Below are 19,651 nucleotides of genomic sequence, written 5' to 3'. Positions count from 1 at the left end.
CCTCGTGCTAGGTAGAGATAAGAATATACATATAAGGCTTACAGGATCCACTCCCCTAGGCGATGTGGGATGTTACATTAGCCTATTAGGGGTGTTTTTTTGGTAAAAATATATAAAGTAATATGTATATGATTGTTTGTAGATAAAAGATAAAATCAAAAGCATGATCTAATTCCTAAGTTTATGCAATAGTTTGTTGTTGGTATACAATATTTTGCATAATTGGAAATGAACATTTCAAATAGTAGGTAGGTAAATTAATATGGTCTAATTATATAAATGCACACACACACGTGTATATATATATATATATATATATATATATATATATATATATATATATATATATATATATATATATATATATATATAGACACACATACCCACGTTTTGAATCAAATAACATTTTTGTACATGGTAGGTAAATTACTTTTTTTTTATGTATTATTACATATATTAGGTTTTTATTTTTTTTATGGTAAAAATATATATATATGAACTCATAATGCCATATACATAGAATTAAGCCAAAAATTGTCATATTTGATATTAATATGCAATGAATTTTTTAACATTAATGTCTTATTTTTCTTTTTGCAAAATCATTAACTCTCTCCTTACAATCTGTATAGAATTAATTGTGCGCATCAACTATGCAATAGGTGTGACATCCCACATCGCCCAGGGGAGTGATCCTTAAATATATATTCCCATCCCTACCTAGCACGAGGCCTTTTGGGAGCTCACTGGCTTCGGGTTCCGTAGGAACTCCGAAGTTAAGCGAGAAGGGGGCTAGAGCAATCCCATGATGGGTGACCCACTGGGAAGTTGCTCGTGAGTTCCCAAAAACAAAACCGTGAGGGAATGGTAAGCCCAAAGCGGACAATATCTACGGTAGTGGAGCGGGCCCGGGAAGTGATCCGCCCCGGGCCGGGATATGACAATAGGGGTATATTGGGCATCTAAAAAAATGTAAAATGGGTAAAGTAATATGTAATTAATGAATTCACTTAGGTGGATCCTAGTCACTGAAATTTTTTTTTTTGAGTAAAAAAAATTATGTCTGGTTTTATATGGAAAAAATTGAATTTGAGGGGTTAAAGTCATATTTTCAGAAATTTAAATGATTAGTTTAAGCTGTAATGTATGAAAAAGCTTTTAGAATTAAGCACATCGGTGATTTTAACAATTTCTAACAAATCATGCATAACTGGCAACCAATTAAGTACTAATTGTGGAGTGAGTGAGCCTTCAAACAAAAGTAATCATATGTTCACTTAAGAGCAATGTTGAGTAGGTCAACTTTTTTTACCAAAGTTACAAATTAACTATGTTGATGAGTCACCAATACAAAATAATTAAGCACGTTAATTAATATTTAAGTAATAATTCAATTGTCAATAACTACATCATATAATTTACGAAATGTAATCTAAATAGTTGATCTCCTTAGTCTTACCGGTTCACACCTAATGAAGATGAAGTAACTCTGCTCTCTGATGCGGCTTCTGAACTTGTATAAATGGTCAATTATGAAACAAATAGATATGTATTTAATGAGGCAACATTAAGCTTTCTAATGTAACATTAAGTAGGATATGGTCAAACATTTCAACTTATTAGTATACTTGTCGCTTTCTGACTTTTGATGCCTGCAGTCTTTTGTTTTCGAAATAAATATATTTATTAGACATTAAAATAAGAGAAGCTAAGAAACTGCATATGCATTAAGCTTTGTCCAGGTCTATAATTATTATTGGACCAATTCTCTAAAAATCAAGTAGTCAAGCATGCGATTTGTGAGCTGCACACCACAAAGTCAATCCACAAATTTAGAAGAGAGGAAAGCGATAGATTATGAGATTAACTAACTTTTTAATTAATATGATTCTCAATTTTTTAGGTGTTACATATCCATATCAAATGCAAGGAAGTCAAAAAATAGAAAATTTTGATTGGAAAATGATTATCAATCTCCCTTTATCGTCATGCACTTCTTTACTTTGTTTTTGTCACTTAATTCACTCATTCCTTAATTTACTGCATTGATTCAATTATGTGGTGAAAAATAAGAAAAGGAGTGCGGGAACAAAACGGGTCTAAAAAGTAACAACTTTCCATTTCAGTTCTTATTTCAGGTAAGTAAACACACCATAAAATATGAAGAAACTAAATTTATTATAGAAAAATCAAATGTGCTACGTCCACATGCAACGAATGATCACAAGAAACACTGTCACGGTGATTCGGTGGCTCCACCAAATAACTCACTTAATAATTATTCGTATTATTTGAAGAAACTATGCATTAAGAGAGGTGTATTCGATTGAGAAATTATGTTTTCAATTGAGATTTTGAGAGATTTTAATTCTTTTAATGAATATATTGGTATTCAAACAAGGTTTTAAGTGGTTTATGAAATTCAAAGTGAATTCTATCAAAATTTTAAGATAGTTTAAAAAAATCCTTAGAAATCTGGTCTATTCAATTAGGATTTTTAATACTAAAACCATCTTCAAATGATATGTCAAATATGCCAAATAGAATTAAAAGACATTCAAGTGTTCTCCAATGGATATGTCAAATATGATGTGGTAGTTGGGTCATTTGACTCCTTACTTTCTAGCTGTCTTTTTTGACAGCAAACAAAGAAGGAGTCAAATATTTTTAATTTAATTTTTTAATTCATGGGTCCCAAACAACCAATAGAATAAAAACTAAAATTAATTTTAATTATTTTTAATAGTTAATGTAACTCTGAGCCCAATAAAATAATAATATACATATTTGATGTCACATCCCGGGCTCGACTCCACCGTAGCACAATATTGTCCGCTTTGGACCCCGACCACACCCTCAAGGTTTTTTTTTGGGAACTCACACAAGAACTTCCCAATGGGTCACTTATCCTAGGAATGCTCTCGCCTTGTACTCGCTTAACTTCAGAGTTCCGTTGGAACCCGAAGTCAGTGAGCTCCCAAAAGGCCTTGTGCTAGGTAAAGATGGGAATATGCATATAAGATCACTCCCCTGGGCGATGTGGGATCTAACAATCCACCCCCTTAGGGGCTCGACGTCCTCATCAGCACACACATGGCCAGGGTTAGGCTCTGATACCAAATTGTCATATCCTAGCCCAGGCCCCTACCACATCCCAGGCTCGACTCCACCGTAGCACAATATTGTCTGCTTTGGGCCCCGACCACGCCCTCACGGTTTTGTTTCTGGGAACTCACACGAGAACTTCTCGGTGGGTCACCCATCCCGGGAATGCTCTCGCCTCATACTCGCTTAACTTCAGAGTTCCGATGGAACTCGAAGCCAGCGAGCTCCCAAAAGGCCTCGTGCTAGGTAGAGATGAGAATATACATATAAGGATCACTCCCCTGGGCGATGTGGGATCTAACAATGGTGTGCAAATGTGGTGGTTCTGACATATTTCACAAATGTAGGATCACCTTTAGGTATTGTTTAATTAGTACTTGTCCAATCGGACTGCACTTTGACTATTTATGCTCTGATTGTGTACTTCACACTTAATCTTGCACTAACACCTTATTTTAGCCAATACTTTTAGTAGTTTGGTTTTTATTTATTCGTATTTCCCTATATCATTTTGCTTCCACATTGTGCACATGGTTACATCGCTCTCACGTCATAGCCAGCATGCCCTGATTTAGGTCGGGGTGTGTCATTTGACACATCTATTGGAAAAAAGGATGAACTAATTAGCCATCAAATATAATTTTGACATATTATTTTTGACATCTCCTTTGGAAATGCTCTAAAGAAGTTTATAACATTCTACCTGTATTCAATTACTAATTTTGACATATTATTTTTGGAGTAAATTGTAGCAATGATCCCTCAACTTTAACTCAATTGGAGCAATGGTTCCTCAACTAAAAATCCATTACCATTGGTCCCTTAACTCATCAAAACGTGCAGCTATAGTCCTTCAACAAAAAATCCATTACAAATGGTCCCTCAACTTTAATCCAATTGGAGAAATAGTCCCTTAACTTTAACCCAATTATACCAATGGTCTTTCCAACATAACTCATTTTAACAAAATTCTGACAAAGTTGACTAAAATGACCATAGCTACATGTTTTGATGAGTTGAGGGACCAATGGTAATGGATTTTTAGTTGAGAGATCATTGCTCCAATTTGATTAAAGTAATTGAGGGACCATTGCTGCAATTCACTCTTATTTTTTTATATCTCAATTGGAGATGCTCTAAAGAAGTTTATAACATTCTACCTGTATTCAATTGTGAATTGATTTTAAATAATTACAAAAAGTTAAAGAATTAGAAAGAATTGCAGAGTTTTCGTAGCATATTTTAAACATTCATAAATCTCACATCTTCTTATGAAATTTCAAGAGAATTAAATCAAAATTCTAGAATTTCTACAAATTAATTAAACTCCATCAAAATTCATGGATTTATAAATTCACTCAAATTACAACAGATCAAAAGGGTCCCCAAAATTAAATAGAAAATCCAGTTTTTTTTTCATAAAAAACATGATCATGATCACAATCCAAAGGCACACGACATTGCAGTCAGAGCCGTGGTGAAAATTGGCCACAGACGACTGCTTCTAGACCAATCATCGGCACCACTGGCTGGGTGATTAGATTCACTGCAATCGTCATTAGCACCACTGAAGCATCGGGGCCTTGTTATTTTAGCCTCACCTCCCTCCGTTACAAAGGTACTGTAAGTTTTTCCGCTGCTGAGCAAAACGCACCAGAAATATGGAGCTCCACCATCACTGCCACTCGCAGCAGCTCCCACTTCAGTGTGGTTCTTAGCTTAGAGAATGTCCAAGACCTTGCTGTTTTCAATCAAGATTTTCGAAAATGCTTCGTCAGCGTGGACATATTTAGACTGGCAGCCAATTAAACGACCGGTGATTGGAGCGAGGGTTGAGGTTTGAACACCACGGTTGGGAGCAAATGTTTCGGCAAATGCAGAATCAGGAGGCTTCTTGGCGTCGGGCCCTCCTACAGCATCGCAGTCACCTTGGTACGCTTTTATGTACTGCAGGGCAATGCACGCCAAACCCTGGTTGTCGTAGAGGGATGATGCTTTGTGTGCAGTCCTGTTGCACCAAATGAGTAGTGCTACATTTACCATTTATTCGTATCATCTCTTTAATAGAGGTAAGGTCTTCTAACACATGTGGGTTTCATCTTAATTAGAGAGATGATATAAAAGATGATACAACTAGATGATAAGAATAACATTTTTAGCACCGAATAATGTGGCTCTACACCATATAAATTATCACAACAAAATGTTATTCTTACCATCTCTCTAATAGAGAAGGAACCCACATGTGATGGTGACCCCTACCTCTATTAGAGAGATGGTACAAATAATAGTATAAATAGGTGGTAAGTGTATCACTACTCTTATCACAATTATTAATCAAATTTCATGTACAGTTATATCGTTAATAGTTAAAATATATAGTGTCATCGATCATTCATAATTCATGAAATAAATATATTTCAAAATAACCGTTGGTAATCGACAATATAATAAACATCTGACTTCATTCTATTATTGGAAAACAAATTTATTGAAAAATAATACACTATATAATTAAGGTTACATATGAATGAATCAATACAACATAGACACTCGTAAAAAAAAAAAAAAAAAAAAAAAAAACCTGAAAGAAATTTTCGATATAGAGATTAAGTTACATTGTCATGTGTGGATACTCAATCTTGTGGCTCAAGTAAGTAAGAATTTAGTTGAGAGCACTGCAAATCCTTCTGACCTCTCCAGCTGAACCGGTGAGAGGATTAATGTCTCCCATTTTAATCATAGCGGTGATAAAATCAGCCTTAAAAGTTGCGGGCTTGGAACTGTACTCGGAGACGATGCTGTCTGTGGAACCTCCACTAAAAAGAACTTGATCCGATTCAAGAAGACCCTTCTTCTGAATCAAATTCTTGTAGTAATTGTTGTCAAATGAGTTCGGTGTCACCAACTCGAGCGGTGCCAAATTTGCATCGCCGTTGTTTGCGTCAGCTGGACAACGACGTTTGCGAGTAGTGGCAAAGTTAGAATCGATGTCACTTGCATTGTTGTAAATCCTGCCACGGAATGTAACGCAACGAGCCTGTCCAATTGTATGTGCACCTGACAGTGCAACCAAATCTCTCGCGTTGAGGCCTAAGTCGCCAAATCGCTCTTTAAGGCGGTCAAGGCTGTCCGTGAAAAGTGGAAGTGAACTTTCAGCTAGGCTTTGGCTTGCCGTGGTGGAATCTCTTCTTCCAAGTTTCACCGTCCAAGATGGACCGCTCACGGCAACGGATGCATCCCGAGCGGCGACAGCGAGAATATCTGCGCAAGATACGACACCAGGGCAGACCTTCTCCACTTCAGCTTTTGCTTTGTCTATGACTTCAAAGCCTCTCACAGAACCGTTGTTTTGCAATGCGTCCTTTTCACTTGTGATAGAAGGAGCGTCATCAAGTAAGATTGATGCATCACAACCCTACAAATACAATTCATATATTCATCAAAAACTAAGACACTCAATATTGCGCTACAATTTATATTATATTTTACGAAAAAAGTTAAAGTTTTGTTAAAAACAACATGAAATGAGAACACCTGCCCTAAAAATACATTGTATATATATGTATATATGTCAAGTAATTAGTACCTGGACAAAGCAATCATGGAAATGGAGGCGGATTAGGGACGCGGCCATCCGCCTTTCACTTGAAACAGCTGTTCTTACGGCATTTTTGATAGTGGTAAGAGCGTTTGGACAGGTTTTGTCATAAAATGTAGAAGATAATTGCGCTTCACTTGTTGCGCTCATGAAAACCAACATCACGAGTGCAACAGCCACGACATTTCCATGGCCGGAAAAGAAAGGGAGAGACATCCTCATCGAGCTTAATTGAACTTAATCGATACAAGTAAGAAGCCACTAAATGAAAATATTTGAAGTGATGAACTGAATAAAGAATGAGAATGAATATTGAAGAAGTTGATGAAGATTAAGCTTGTATGTCTTGTCTATATATAGGGCAGTTTCGTACGTACTCAAGCTGCTTTGGTTTGTCCAGGTCGCTATTTCCTGCAAACGCGTACGTCGTCTTTGTAGCTGTAGTAGTACCAATTCTGATTTGGTTGGCAAAATATATAAGAAAGGTATTCGTCTTTAATAGATTGTGGTTTGAAGTTTCTCTTGTTACTCTTAATATTACTAGTCAAAGGATGAAAATTCGTCGTGTAAGTAATCTTATTTTACAGCTAGGTAATCTCTGTCCTGTTGCAAAATTGCATGGGTAATTAGAAATGTTAATATAAAACGGTTGACATGCGACCTTTTTTGACCTCCATGCATGCATGCAATTGGGCAATATATATGTAAAATGTAGGTGCACTTTGTAGTTTCTCGGATTTGTTCTCTCTCTAGATGGATTCATAATTCTTACTTCATGCTCATAGAGTCGTCGCAGCCCACGTTTTTAGTTGTTCCAAAACATGAAATTTTGATTAAGACTAGACAAACTTAATTAATTAAGGGCAAGTTTATGAGTAATCTTTTGTAGTGTATACAAGAGGTGGCTTTGGCTTAACATGTCTAAGGGATATAACCCACCAATTCTTATTTCTTTTCATATTACATTATTACTAAGCTATTACGAATTACAACCCAAAACTTAAAAATTTAAATGATTAGTTTAAGCTGTAATGTATGGAAAAGCTTTTAGAATTAAGCACATCGGTGATTTTAACAGTTTCTAACAAATCATGCATAACTGGCAACTAATTAAGTACTAATTGTGAAGCGAGTGAGCCTTCATATAAAAGTAATCATATGTTCACTTAAAAGCAATGCTAAGTAGGTCAACTTTTTTTACCAAAGTTACAACTATGTTGATGAGTCATCAATACAAAATAATTAAGCTTGTTAATCAATATTTAAGTAATAATGCAATCGTCAATAACTACGTTATATAATTTACAAAATGTAATCTAAATAGTTGATCTCCTTAGTGTTACCGGTTCACACCTAATGAAGATGAAGTAGCTCTGCTCTCCGATGAGGCTTCTGAACTTATATAAATGGTCAACTTTGAAACAAATAGATATGTATTTAAGCTTTCTAATGTAGGACATTAACGAGGATATGGTCAAACATTTCAACTTATTAGTATACTGTCGCTTTCTGACTTTTGATGCCTGCAGTCTTTTATTTTCGAAATAAATATATTTATAAGACACTAAAATAAGAGAAGCTAAGAAACTGCATATGCATTAAGCTTTGTCCAGGTCTATAATTATTTTTGGACCAATTCTCTAAAAATCATGTAGTCAAGCATGCGATTTGTGAGCTGCACACCACAAAGTCAATCCACAAATTTAGAAGAGAGGAAAGGGATAGATTATGAGACTAACTGACTTTTTAATTAATATGATTCTCAATATTTTAGGTGTTACATATCCATATCAAATGCAAGGAAGTGAAAAAATAGAAAATTTTGATTGGAAAATGATTATCAATCTCCTTTTGTCGTCATGCACTTCTTTACTTTGTTTTTGTCACTTAATTCACTCATTCCTTAATTTACTGCATTGATTCAATTATGTGGTGAAAATAAAAAAAGAAGTGCGGGAACAAAACGGGTCTGAAAAGTAACAACTTTCCATTTAAGTTCTTATTTCAGGTAAGTAAACATACCATAAAATATGAAGAAACTAATTTTATTATAAAAAAAGTCAAATGTGCTACATCCACACGCAACGAATGATCACGAGAGACACTGACAAGGTGATTTGGTGGCTCCACCAAATAACTCACATAATAGTTATTTGTATTATTGGAAGAAACTATGCATTAAGAGAGGTGTATTCGATTGAGAAATTATGTTTTCAATTGTGATTTTGAGAGATTTTAATTCTTTTAATATATATGGGTATTCAAACAAGATTTTAAGTGATTTATGAAATTCAAAGTGTATTATATCAGAATTTTAAGATAGTTTAAAAAACATCCTTAGAAATCCCATCTATTCAATTAGAATTTTAAGACCATCTTTAAATGAGATGTCAAATATGCCAAATAAGATTAAAAGACATTCAAGTGTTCTCCAATGGATATGCCAAATATGATGTGGCAATTAAGTCATTTGACTCCTTACTTTCTAGTTGTCTTTTTTGACAACAAACAAAGAATGAGTCAAATATTTTTAAGTTAATGTAACTCTGAGCCCAATAAAATCATAAAATACATATTTGACACATCCATTGGAAATGAAGAGGATTTAACACTTGTATTGAATTTGCCACATCAATCATCAAATAATTTTGACATATTATTTTTGACATCCCCTTTGGAGATGTTCTAAAGAAGTTTATGACATTCTATTGTATTCAATTACTAATTTTGACATATTATTTTTGGAGTAAATTGTAGCAATGGTCACTCAACTTTAACTCAATTGGAGCAATGCTCCCTCAACTAAAAATACATTATCATTGTTCCCTCAACTCATCAAAATGTGCAGCTATAGTCCCTTCACTAAAAATCCATTACCAATGGTCCCTCAACTTTAATCCAACTGGAGAAATAGTCCCTCAACTTTAACCTAATTGTAGCAATGGTCTTTCCAACATAAATCATTTTGACAAAATTCTGACGAAGTTGACTAAAAGGACCATAGCTACATGTTTTAATGAGTTGAGGAACCAATGGTAATGGATTTTTAGTTGAGGGACCATTGCTCCAATTTGATTAAAGTTGAGGATCCATCGCTACAATTTACTCTTATTTTTTACATCTCATTTGAAGATGCTCTAAAGAAGTTTATTAACATTCTACCTGTATTCAATTGTGAATTGATTTTAAATAATTACAAAAAGTTGAGGAATCAGAGAGAATTGAAGAGTTTTCATAGCATATTTTAAACATTCACAAATCTCATATATTCTCATGAGATTTCAAGAGAATTAAATCAAAATTTTAGAATTTCTACAAATTAATTAAACTCCATCAATGTTCATAGATTTATAAATCCGCTAAAATCTATCAAAATTCCAATCAGATGCATACTTTAAGAAAAATTGGGTGTAAAAATTTCTAAAAGTCTAGGTGTATTAGATTGAGATTTTAGGAACTTTTAAAAGAATAAAAATAAATTGATAAAATTAAAAAGGAAATAATTCAAGTTCTTCACAACATTGCCACAAACGATAATCGATAGTAAAAATCCCCAAAGTTTTTTAGCAAAACAATTTGAATTGGCAAAGCAGAAAATACTAAGAACTGATCCATTCATTCTTTCTCAGGTTGCTTGCCGTTGGTTCCAGTAACGCCATCCACAGGAGGCAACGTCTGCACAAAAACGCACAGCTTCATGAAACCCTAATACTAGAGGAGAGAGCAACAAAAACAAACGAATATTGTGCCTCAGCGAAGGGAGTGAAACATTTCGTCGGACACCTTGCGTGCAAACATTCAGGGTGAAAGTATAGAACACAAATTAACGGCATATATCATTGGTTTCGTAATTAATCAACCAGGAATGTGTTTCCGTGTGTGAGAGAGTGACAGAGGATGAGAGAGTCAAAGAGGAGAGAGATCGTACAAGATCAGGCTTGCAGAGATTGTGGACAACGGAGGCCCCGGCGAGAAGAGAAAGTACAACGACGACGGAGGACCAAGCCAGTGACGGAGTGCCCGTCGGCGGCCTCCCTCCCCCAAATTTCCGATTCATCCCCAGACCAAAACAACACAGTCGGCGCCGCCGCCTACAGTTGAGATTCCGGCCCTGGTTTTTTTTTTTCTGTAATTAAATTCCCGCCCGCGGTTTTTTGTTTCCTTGGCACGCACGCTGTGTTCTCTCAATGGGCTTCAAGCGAACTTCATTTTCCTCCTTGGTGTCCCCAGGCCCTATAACATTTGTTTGTACGGCCCATGCAACAAAAAAGAAGAATAATTTTGTTGGTTTACTTTCTCCTCTACTTCTCGGTTAAAATCGAACCGTAGATAACCATAATTTTCTTCGACAATGGAGTATAGGAGAACGAGACCGATATTGGATAGCAGTTAGACAACTAGATTAATTGGTGACCTAGAAACAGACAGTGTCGAACTTTTAATTATCAAGTAACATTGCAGGATCGTTAAAAAATATAAGACTATGAGAATGCTTAAATGAGAAGGTTGCTTGCTTTTCCAAAATTGAAAAGGAAAATCTTTTTTACTAGCATCGCATTTTAATTTTATGCTTACACAACTACCTTCAGAGGTGTAGTGCAATATATTCGAAGTTTCATATAATTTTCCACTTACATATTCTAATTTATGATTTCTTATGCATTGACCAATATATGGAATAAAAAAGTATGTGAGTTTCACGTGGCAATATATAGTTCAATACATGGAAACTCGTAAATTAGTTTGATTATGGGCTAGTTTATGATGCTTATCTCATACACATTCAATTTTTCTCATATTTTCGAATTCCGTGATGTTTAGACGCATAAATCATTATATTATTGAATCTACCTAGTGTTAGTAATAGATTAGTTTTGTGTATCTAAAAATAAAGAAAGGAAAACATCTATAAGCACAACACAAGAATGTCAAGAAACAAGAGGAGTTTGAATGAAACCCTAAAGAAAAACATATAGGATAATAGGCGATTAAAAATAGGTAAGGCGCGATGAAAATACTACACAAGAAATAAGAATAATGATCCATGCAGGGTCATTGAGTTTTATTAGCAAAAGCAACCCTGTGAATACAGGGTCATATCAATCCATCTCATTACACAAACACAGTCCTTACACAGATTACATTGCTTTTTAACAAATTTATTAGCACTTTTTGTTGCACATGCATCTACGGCGGAAGCCACGACATTTGCCTCCAGTGAACTGCTCCCTTTTGCAAGTGTTTTTACAGTTAGTGGATGAAAAGCACAACCCCTTGAACTTGCCACTTGCAGCCTCGCAGGTCCTTTCCTGAACTTCCTTGCTTGACTTACTCCTTGCCTCAACACCCATTGGCCCCATCTCTGTCAAATCCAATTACATTAAATATAAAGATCAATTTTTATGGTCAAATAAGATGTGTTATTCAAAACATCATAAGAAATTAATTACTTAAAAGTGGTATAATTACCGGTAGTGGCTAAAAGCAGGACAAGAATGAAGGCAGCTGAAACAAGACGCATGGAACACTCCATTTGAATGTGTGTTTATGTGAGTGTGTGCTTGATCTGTGTGTTTGTGTGTGCGTGCTTGTGTATGATAAGAGGTCTTAGACGCTAATGCAAAGAACAATAACCATGCATGGCTTATTATATAGGGGATTTAGGACAGATTAAAGAGGATTGGTCTCCGTAAAAAGAGGTAACTCCATACCCAAAATAAGAAGTTGAAATTTTCAGCTTAATTGGCACCCTAAACCAAATTTCTAATTTTGTTGACTAAGTTCTCCGCCCTATATTTTTCTATGCACATTTAACTTTTGCTTTTAAAAGAATATATGGGTATTAAGAATATTTGAGTCTGGAGAAGGTGAGATGTGTGCATGTGCATGCATAGTAATATTATTGATGTTATCGGGCCATGCCTTTAAATAAACAAGGAAAGAGAAAGAAAGAGAAACAACAGGACCATGCATGCATATTTCTGCACTCAAATGAATGAGTGAGTCTTTGCAGCAGTGAAATCATATTTCTGCGCTCAACTGAATTGTCTTTCTCTGTCCGTTCTTCCCACACGAACGATGACAATAATCCTTTATTTCATATAATTTTCCACTTACATAATGTAATTCATAATCCTTTATTCAATACATGAAAACCCATGAATTGGATTGATTGGGGCTAGTTGATAATCTCATACACATTCTATCTTTTCTCAAAATTTTGAATTCTCTGATATTCAGACACACATACCTCATCATATTATTGAATATGAGCTTGTTTAAAAGCACTTTTAAAATAACTGAAAATGCTTTTGGTGAAGTTAATTTTGAGTTCTAAAAGCAAGTGCTTTTTGGACGAAGCATCAAATATATATTTCTTGCAGGAAACACTTAAATGCTTTTTAAGGATCTATTTGAATTTTTACTAAGGATTGGTTTCAAAAGCATTTTCATCAAAATCGCTTTTAGTCATTTTAAAAGTATTTCCAAACGAACCCTCTACTTGGTGCCAATAAGATGATTAATTTTGTGTATCTAACAAAGGAAAAAAAAAACATCTATAAGCACAACACAAGAATGTGAGGAAACAAAAGGAGCAGTAATGAAAGAAACCCTGTCGAAACGGGGTGATTTAGTTAATTAGCAAAAGTGGCCACTATATAGAAGGCTTAATAAATCTATCTCATTACACACAAGCACAGTCCAAAGTCCACAGACTCATCTCTCGCACACAGATTCCAAACTACTAGATAACAAAGTTAGCATTGTTTGGTGCACATACATCTACCGCGGAAGCCATGACATTGTCCTCCATTGAAGCCCTCTGACTTGCAGATGTTTACGCAGTTGCTTGTGAAAAAACACACTGCCTTGAACTTGCTGCTCTGAGACTCGCACGTCTTTTTCTGAGAGATTTTGGAATATGTGTGCTAAAAAGTTAATAACTTAAAAAATAAAAGTTCTCACTATTTATATTAAAACACGTGGTGTACCACTTATGTTCTCGTCACAACTTAAAATTTCTCTCTTTTCTCGACTGACTTGTTTGACGTAGCAATCCTTCCCTCAACAGCCATTGGTCCCATCTCTGCCAAATTCAAACTCATTAAAACGACATCAATCTTTAGCTTAAAATCATATTAATTAAGAAAAGAGACATGTTTAAGACTGCTTATGGAAGGCTTAAAGTGTTTTCTCACGACAAAAATGCTTCTAATTACGTTTGACAGAAATTAAAAGAACACTTTTGAGTCATGGAGGCATGGAGGGAGTCAGAAACAATTTTTTAGTGGAGACAACTTTTAAAGAAGTGAAACTTCAATACAATGTATTTACTTTTATCCAACTACATGATTTTGGAATTGGTGTTTAAAACGCTAAAATTGCCAACCATTAGCTTACATGACTAGGAAGGGTGAGAGGATAGGAAAGTATAGAACGTAAGAGGACAACTTATATTTTTAGTTGGAGCAATTTTCCATCATATAAAGAGTTGAGTGGTGGCAACTGCCTGCAGTGGGCATATACTGCCTCCGTCCATGCGTGGAAGTACTTCATGTTCAATAAATATTTGTACATATTTATAATATTAATTATAAAAATGTTTGGGCCCGAAATATTATTGCTGGGTCGAGCAGCAGGATGTGCTCGGCCCAAGGAGATGATAAATACTATGGGCCGAATAATAAGGCCCGGGCCAGCTGGCAGGGTTGGCCAAATCCCATCAGAAGTAGTCCAGATAAATAGAAAGGTCGGGGAAGTCCTGGTGCAACTAGGATTCTCGACCAGCAAGGAATGAAGTCCCGAAAAGAAGGAAAATTCAGAATCCCAGTAGGAGTAGGTTTGTTCGAAGAAGAAGCGAAATGGGACAAGGACTCCCAATCCAAATCGGAGTCGGTTTCAAGGAATGGGGCACTATAAATACAAGAAATCATGCAAGCAGAAAGGACCTTAAAATCAGCATACAATTGCCCTGCGCAAAACCTCTCAACATCTTGAGATTTTTTCCTTTTCTTTTTCTGCCGACACACCTTCAGTTTGGATAAACAGCACTGTGGAAGCGCCCGGCGAGCACCTTCAGTTTGGATAAACAGCACTGCTGCCGCAGAATCAGCCGACCGAGAAGCATCTTCAGTTTGGATAAACAGCACTGCGTCGAGGTCGACCGATTATCTATCCAAGTCTCGGTCGAGAAAGGTTTTCGAACCTTTGTTGGCAGAGGTTACCTTGCTAAGCTTTCTCGGCATAGTTAGGTGTTACGAATTACATTGCTCGGCGTACTGGTCGCCGAGTGGTTTTATGATTGGATACTCACAGGTGAGTTTCAGGGTTCGGCATTCCGACGGCCGAACTACGTTTACCATCAAGACATATATCACGTTCGAGTACCTGTGCCTATACACCTTGGTCTCGATTTGACGTGCTTATACTCTCACGAATATAATCACAGTGACCGAATCGGGCTCAGACGATTTGTGAACTCCGCAGAATTAGCAGCCTTGTCTTCAGGCTGTAGAACCCAGAGACCGAGAGTGTTCCTTCCTCGGTCGCAATCGCAAGTTAAAGAGGTCAGCAACGCGCTCAAAGCTACATCAACAAATTTTACTCCTCGGCCAGGCTCGGCCGACGAGTTGGCACGCCCCGCATTCGACCGAAGGACGTAGTTAGCTTATTAGTTATTCGGCCTGCGCGCCACGTAGGTTTTGTAATTTTTAGGGTCAACAAAAAGGCAAAAGGGTTTATAAGCATAATTGCTTCTTTCATACCAATAGTGGCAAAAAACAGGACATGGACGAAGTTGACTGAAACAAAATGCATTGAGGACTCCATGTTTGATCTATGCGTGTTATGTGAGTGTGTGCTTTATCTGCGCGTGTGTGCTTGTGTATGAATTAGAGATCATATTTTACTGATACAGGCAGCTATAACCATGCATAGCTTATTATATATGGAAAGAAGATCCATCTCCGAAAACGGAGCTCAGCTCCATAGCCAAAATAAGCCGTTGAAAAATTCCAGCTTAAAAGGCAACACAAACCAAATTCCTATTTTTGTTAACTAAGTTTTGGCTTCATAATTTAGATTACTGTAACCTAATTACAATTTTTATATACATAACAACTTTTTAACAAGTTTACAGTTAAGATTTCAAACTTAGGGTTGGTTAGAAACTTAGGGTTATAATATTGATAAATATAAGTTCTTATAAATGCATACTATAGCAATACCACACATACTATGTAGAGAATATGTAGAGAAGTGGGAGCAAAATGTGAAAGTGTTTTAAAAATAGGTAAGAATAATGAAAACACTACACAAGACATAAAAGTAATGATCCATGTAGGATCATTCAATTTATTAGCAAAAGCTACCCTGTGGATACAGAGTCATTTCAATCCATCTCATTACACAAGCACGATCCCAACACAGATTACATTTCTTTTTAACAAATTAATTAGCACTTTTTGTTGCACATGCATCTACGACGAAAGCCTTGACATTCGCCTCCGGTGAATTTCTCCATTTTGCAAGTGTTTTTACAGTTGGTGGTTGAAAAGCACAACCCCTTGAACTTGCCGCTTGCAGCCTCACATGTCCTTTCCTTAGCTGCCTTGCCTGATTTACTCCTTGCCTCAACACCCATTGGTCCCATCTCTGTAAAACCAAATTACATTAAATATAACAATCAGTTTTTTGTCAAATAAGATGTTTTATTCAAAACATCATAAGAAGTTAATTATTAAAAAGAGGTATAAATTACCGGTAGCAGCGAAAAGTAGGACAAGAACGAAGACAGCTGAAACAAAACGCATAGAATGTTCCATTTGAATCTGTGTTTCTTTGGTGTGTGATCTGTGTGTGTGCTTGTGTATGATAAGAGAGATCTCAATCGCTAATGCAAAGAATAATAACCATACATGGTTTATTATATAGGGGATATACGGCAGATTAAAGAGGATTGGTCTCCGTAAAGAAAGATAGCTCCACGCCCAAAATAAAAAGTTGAAATATTCAGCTTAATTGGCACCATAAACCAAATTCCTATTTTTATTGACTAAGTTCTCCACCCTACAATTTTCTATGCACATTATAGGTTTTCATTTTCAAGCACATTTAACATTTCCTTTAAAATATTGGGTTATAAGCACATGTGGCTTATTATTCAGATTTTTTTATGTAAACAAAGCATATATATCTCATCGGAAAGACCATAATTCTTATAACAATATAAATTAAACAAAAAATTGTTTGTTTATACCATAATAATAATTTAAATTATATAGATCAGGATTTGAACATTAGGTATAGAGAAGATTACGTTACATTAGCTAACTTGGCTAAGCCTAATAAAATGAATTTTAAAGTAGAATAGTTGAGGAAATAATGATTAATTGTATTTCAAACATAGGGCATTACAAAGACTTAAATTTGTTGACAAATAAAGAAGTTACATATAGCATGGCATATTGTATAAAATAATTCACGACGGTGCTACTTAACAAACAAGAACATTAGAAACCATAACAACGATACAATATTAACAATCCAACTATGAATTGGGTCCTTAATTTATTCCGGCTAGCTCCACACTAGTACCAAAGTACATACGTCCATGAACACACTGTTAATTGAGTGATTAGTGATCAACTTATCAATAGCTCAATTAATTAGCTAATTAACAATGTCCAGTGCAAAAGCATCTACGGCGTAATTAAGCCACAACAGTGGCCTCTGGGGAAGCCCTCAGTTTGGCAAACAACAACATAATTACTTTTTCTCACGTAGGTTCCCATGAAGCGATTAGTTTGAGACTCCAGGTCCTACCCTCAACAACCATCGTCCGTTTAAACAACTATCAAAACAAAATATGGTAAATATGCATGCTTAAAATCGTAATAATATATGTTAACAATGAAGTTGAGTAACAAGACTGAGGGAGAAGAAGTATTACTGGTGGCCACCAAAAGCAACAGGAAGACGCAGGTAGTTGGGAGAAAACGCATGGACCGTTTTCTATGTATCTGTAACAAGTTTGTAGTTAAGATTTCAAACTTAGGGTAACTCAGATTGATATTATTGATATATATAGGTTCTTATAAATTCATGATATAGGAATACCCAAGGATGAAGCCAGAGATCTATATGGACTTGGGCATCCTATAAAACAAAATCACATATTAAGAATATTAAGAAGCTCAAGAATTTACTAACAAAACACATATATTAACCCATAAAAATTTTCGTATAACATATTACAATATCCCATGACGCATTTTCAAGTTTTGAAAGTATTGCATGACAATTTCATTACCAATATCATCAAATATATCTTTTAAAAAAAATATCCATCTTATTATTCATCCATTAATTTCCTTCCGATTTTTGAATTGATTATTTGAAAATTTCATAGTTGAAAATGCTTTATCACGTGAAATTACCATATGTACATTTTTTTCACAAAAAAACTGAAACTGAGTTGGGGCATCCGGCTCTTGGGCCTAAGGTGGCTCCATCCTTGGCAATACCGCACATACCATGCAGAGAAGTGAGAGAAAAATATGAAAGTGTTTTTTTTTTTTTTCCAGAAAAAAATGTGGAAGAGTCTTTTGAAATGTCATCGAGAAAAAACATTATCTTTAAAGACTATTTCTTCTAAAATAAAGTAAAAAACAATTAATTAAGTCCTTGCTTAAAAGTTGCTTAAGCAACTTCGAACCTTACCTAATTTTTTTCTTGTGCATCAACCTCACCTTGTCTTACATATGTTATTACCGGTTTAAAAGTCAAAAGAATATAATACAACCGAAGGTGTGGATAAAAAAGTACATTTGAAATTGACAATGTGACTTAACAATTTTTCAAATACAAATTAAAGTAATGTGTTGAATCCAAGTACACTAAGTGAAATATTTTCAACAATGCCTTGTCAAAACGGCAAAAAAGTTTCGTTATTAGCGTTTGACGATAATTATCATGCACTCTTTCTTAATGGAAAGACAGTAAACAAAAGAAGAGTAAGTGGTGATTATCTGGAATGTTAACAATAACCCTGAAGAAAAATATGATAATAGGCGATTAAAAATGCGTAAGGTGCAGTGAAAATACTACACAATACATAAGAATAATGATCCTTGGAGGGTCATTCAATTTATTAGCAAAAGCAACCCTATGGATATAGGGTCATATCAATCAATTTCATTACACAAGCACAATCCCCACACAAATTACATTTCTTTTTACCAAATCAATTAGCACTTTTTATTGCATATGCATCTACGACGGAAGCCCTGACATTCGCCTCCAATGAATTTCTCCGTTTTGCAGGTGTTTTTACAGTTGGTAGACGAAAAGCACATCCCCTTGAACTTGCCGCTTGCAGCCTCGCAGGTCCTTTCCTTAACTGCCTTGCCTGACTTGCTCCTTGCCTCAGCACCCATTGGCCCCATCTCTGTCAAATTGAATTACATTAAAAATAAAGATAAATTTTTTTTTTTCAAATGAGACGCTTTATTCAAAACATCATAAAAAATTAATTATTAATAAGAGATATAATTACTGGTAGCGGAGAAAAGTAGGACAAGGACGATGGTAGCTGAAACAAGACGCATTGAACGCTCCATTTGAATCTATTTGTATGTGAGTGTGTGCTTGATCTATGTGTTTGTGTGTGTGTGCGTGCTTGTGTATGATAAGAGAGATCTCAGACGCTAATGCAAAGAACAATAATCATACAAGGTTTATTATATAGAGATCTAAAGCAAATTAAAGAGTGTTGGTCACCGTAAAAAGAGGTAGCTCTGTACAAAAATTATTATTTCGTTGAAATTTTCAGCTTAATTGGCACCATAAACCAAATTTCTATTTTTGTTGACTGAGTTCTCCATCTTATATTTTTCTATGCACATTAGTGTTTCTTTTTCAAGCACGTTTAATTTTAGCTTTTAA

General features: G+C 35.3%; 4 protein-coding genes, 1 long non-coding RNA gene and 2 pseudogenes across 5 annotated transcripts; all 7 read right to left on the bottom strand.

Annotated features, from left to right (window-relative positions):
- Positions 1-4,542: 4,542 nt before the first annotated feature.
- On the bottom strand, positions 4,543-5,148 carry LOC137736404 (uncharacterized; annotated as a pseudogene).
- A 519-nt stretch (positions 5,149-5,667) lies between these two features.
- LOC137738208 (lignin-forming anionic peroxidase-like) lies at positions 5,668-7,037 on the bottom strand. Its single transcript, XM_068477840.2, has 2 exons — positions 6,695-7,037; positions 5,668-6,523 (listed from the first exon to the last, which is right to left on the bottom strand). The coding sequence occupies exons 1-2, from the start codon at positions 6,926-6,928 to the stop codon at positions 5,771-5,773; spliced, it is 987 nt and encodes a 328-aa protein (XP_068333941.2). The 5' UTR covers positions 6,929-7,037; the 3' UTR covers positions 5,668-5,770.
- A 3,127-nt stretch (positions 7,038-10,164) lies between these two features.
- LOC148692098 (uncharacterized) lies at positions 10,165-10,907 on the bottom strand. Its single transcript, XR_015954583.1, has 2 exons — positions 10,635-10,907; positions 10,165-10,381 (listed from the first exon to the last, which is right to left on the bottom strand). It is a non-coding gene; the product is annotated as an uncharacterized LOC148692098 (long non-coding RNA).
- Positions 10,908-11,735: 828 nt separating this feature from the next.
- On the bottom strand, positions 11,736-12,334 carry LOC148692097 (defensin-like protein 2). Its single transcript, XM_088682196.1, has 2 exons — positions 12,176-12,334; positions 11,736-12,068 (listed from the first exon to the last, which is right to left on the bottom strand). Exons 1-2 carry the CDS (start codon positions 12,237-12,239, stop codon positions 11,869-11,871), a joined length of 264 nt encoding a protein of 87 aa, XP_088538322.1. The 5' UTR covers positions 12,240-12,334; the 3' UTR covers positions 11,736-11,868.
- Positions 12,335-13,464: 1,130 nt separating this feature from the next.
- LOC148692096 (defensin Ec-AMP-D1 pseudogene) lies at positions 13,465-14,246 on the bottom strand (annotated as a pseudogene).
- Positions 14,247-16,028: 1,782 nt separating this feature from the next.
- Positions 16,029-16,599, bottom strand: LOC148692095 (defensin-like protein 4). Its single transcript, XM_088683197.1, has 2 exons — positions 16,467-16,599; positions 16,029-16,360 (listed from the first exon to the last, which is right to left on the bottom strand). The coding sequence occupies exons 1-2, from the start codon at positions 16,528-16,530 to the stop codon at positions 16,161-16,163; spliced, it is 264 nt and encodes an 87-aa protein (XP_088539323.1). The 5' UTR covers positions 16,531-16,599; the 3' UTR covers positions 16,029-16,160.
- A 2,223-nt stretch (positions 16,600-18,822) lies between these two features.
- On the bottom strand, positions 18,823-19,441 carry LOC148692094 (defensin-like protein 2). The gene is made up of 2 exons (XM_088683136.1): positions 19,263-19,441; positions 18,823-19,154 (listed from the first exon to the last, which is right to left on the bottom strand). Exons 1-2 carry the CDS (start codon positions 19,324-19,326, stop codon positions 18,955-18,957), a joined length of 264 nt encoding a protein of 87 aa, XP_088539262.1. The 5' UTR covers positions 19,327-19,441; the 3' UTR covers positions 18,823-18,954.
- Positions 19,442-19,651: the final 210 nt, after the last annotated feature.

Source organism: Pyrus communis, chromosome 13 (assembly GCF_041283825.1).
Source record: "Pyrus communis isolate YQ-2024b chromosome 13, ASM4128382v1, whole genome shotgun sequence".
In the NCBI taxonomy this organism is placed as follows: Eukaryota; Viridiplantae; Streptophyta; class Magnoliopsida; order Rosales; family Rosaceae; genus Pyrus; species Pyrus communis.
The sequence above is the reverse complement of the archived record's forward strand: the minus strand, read 5'-3'. Positions and strand labels throughout refer to the sequence as shown.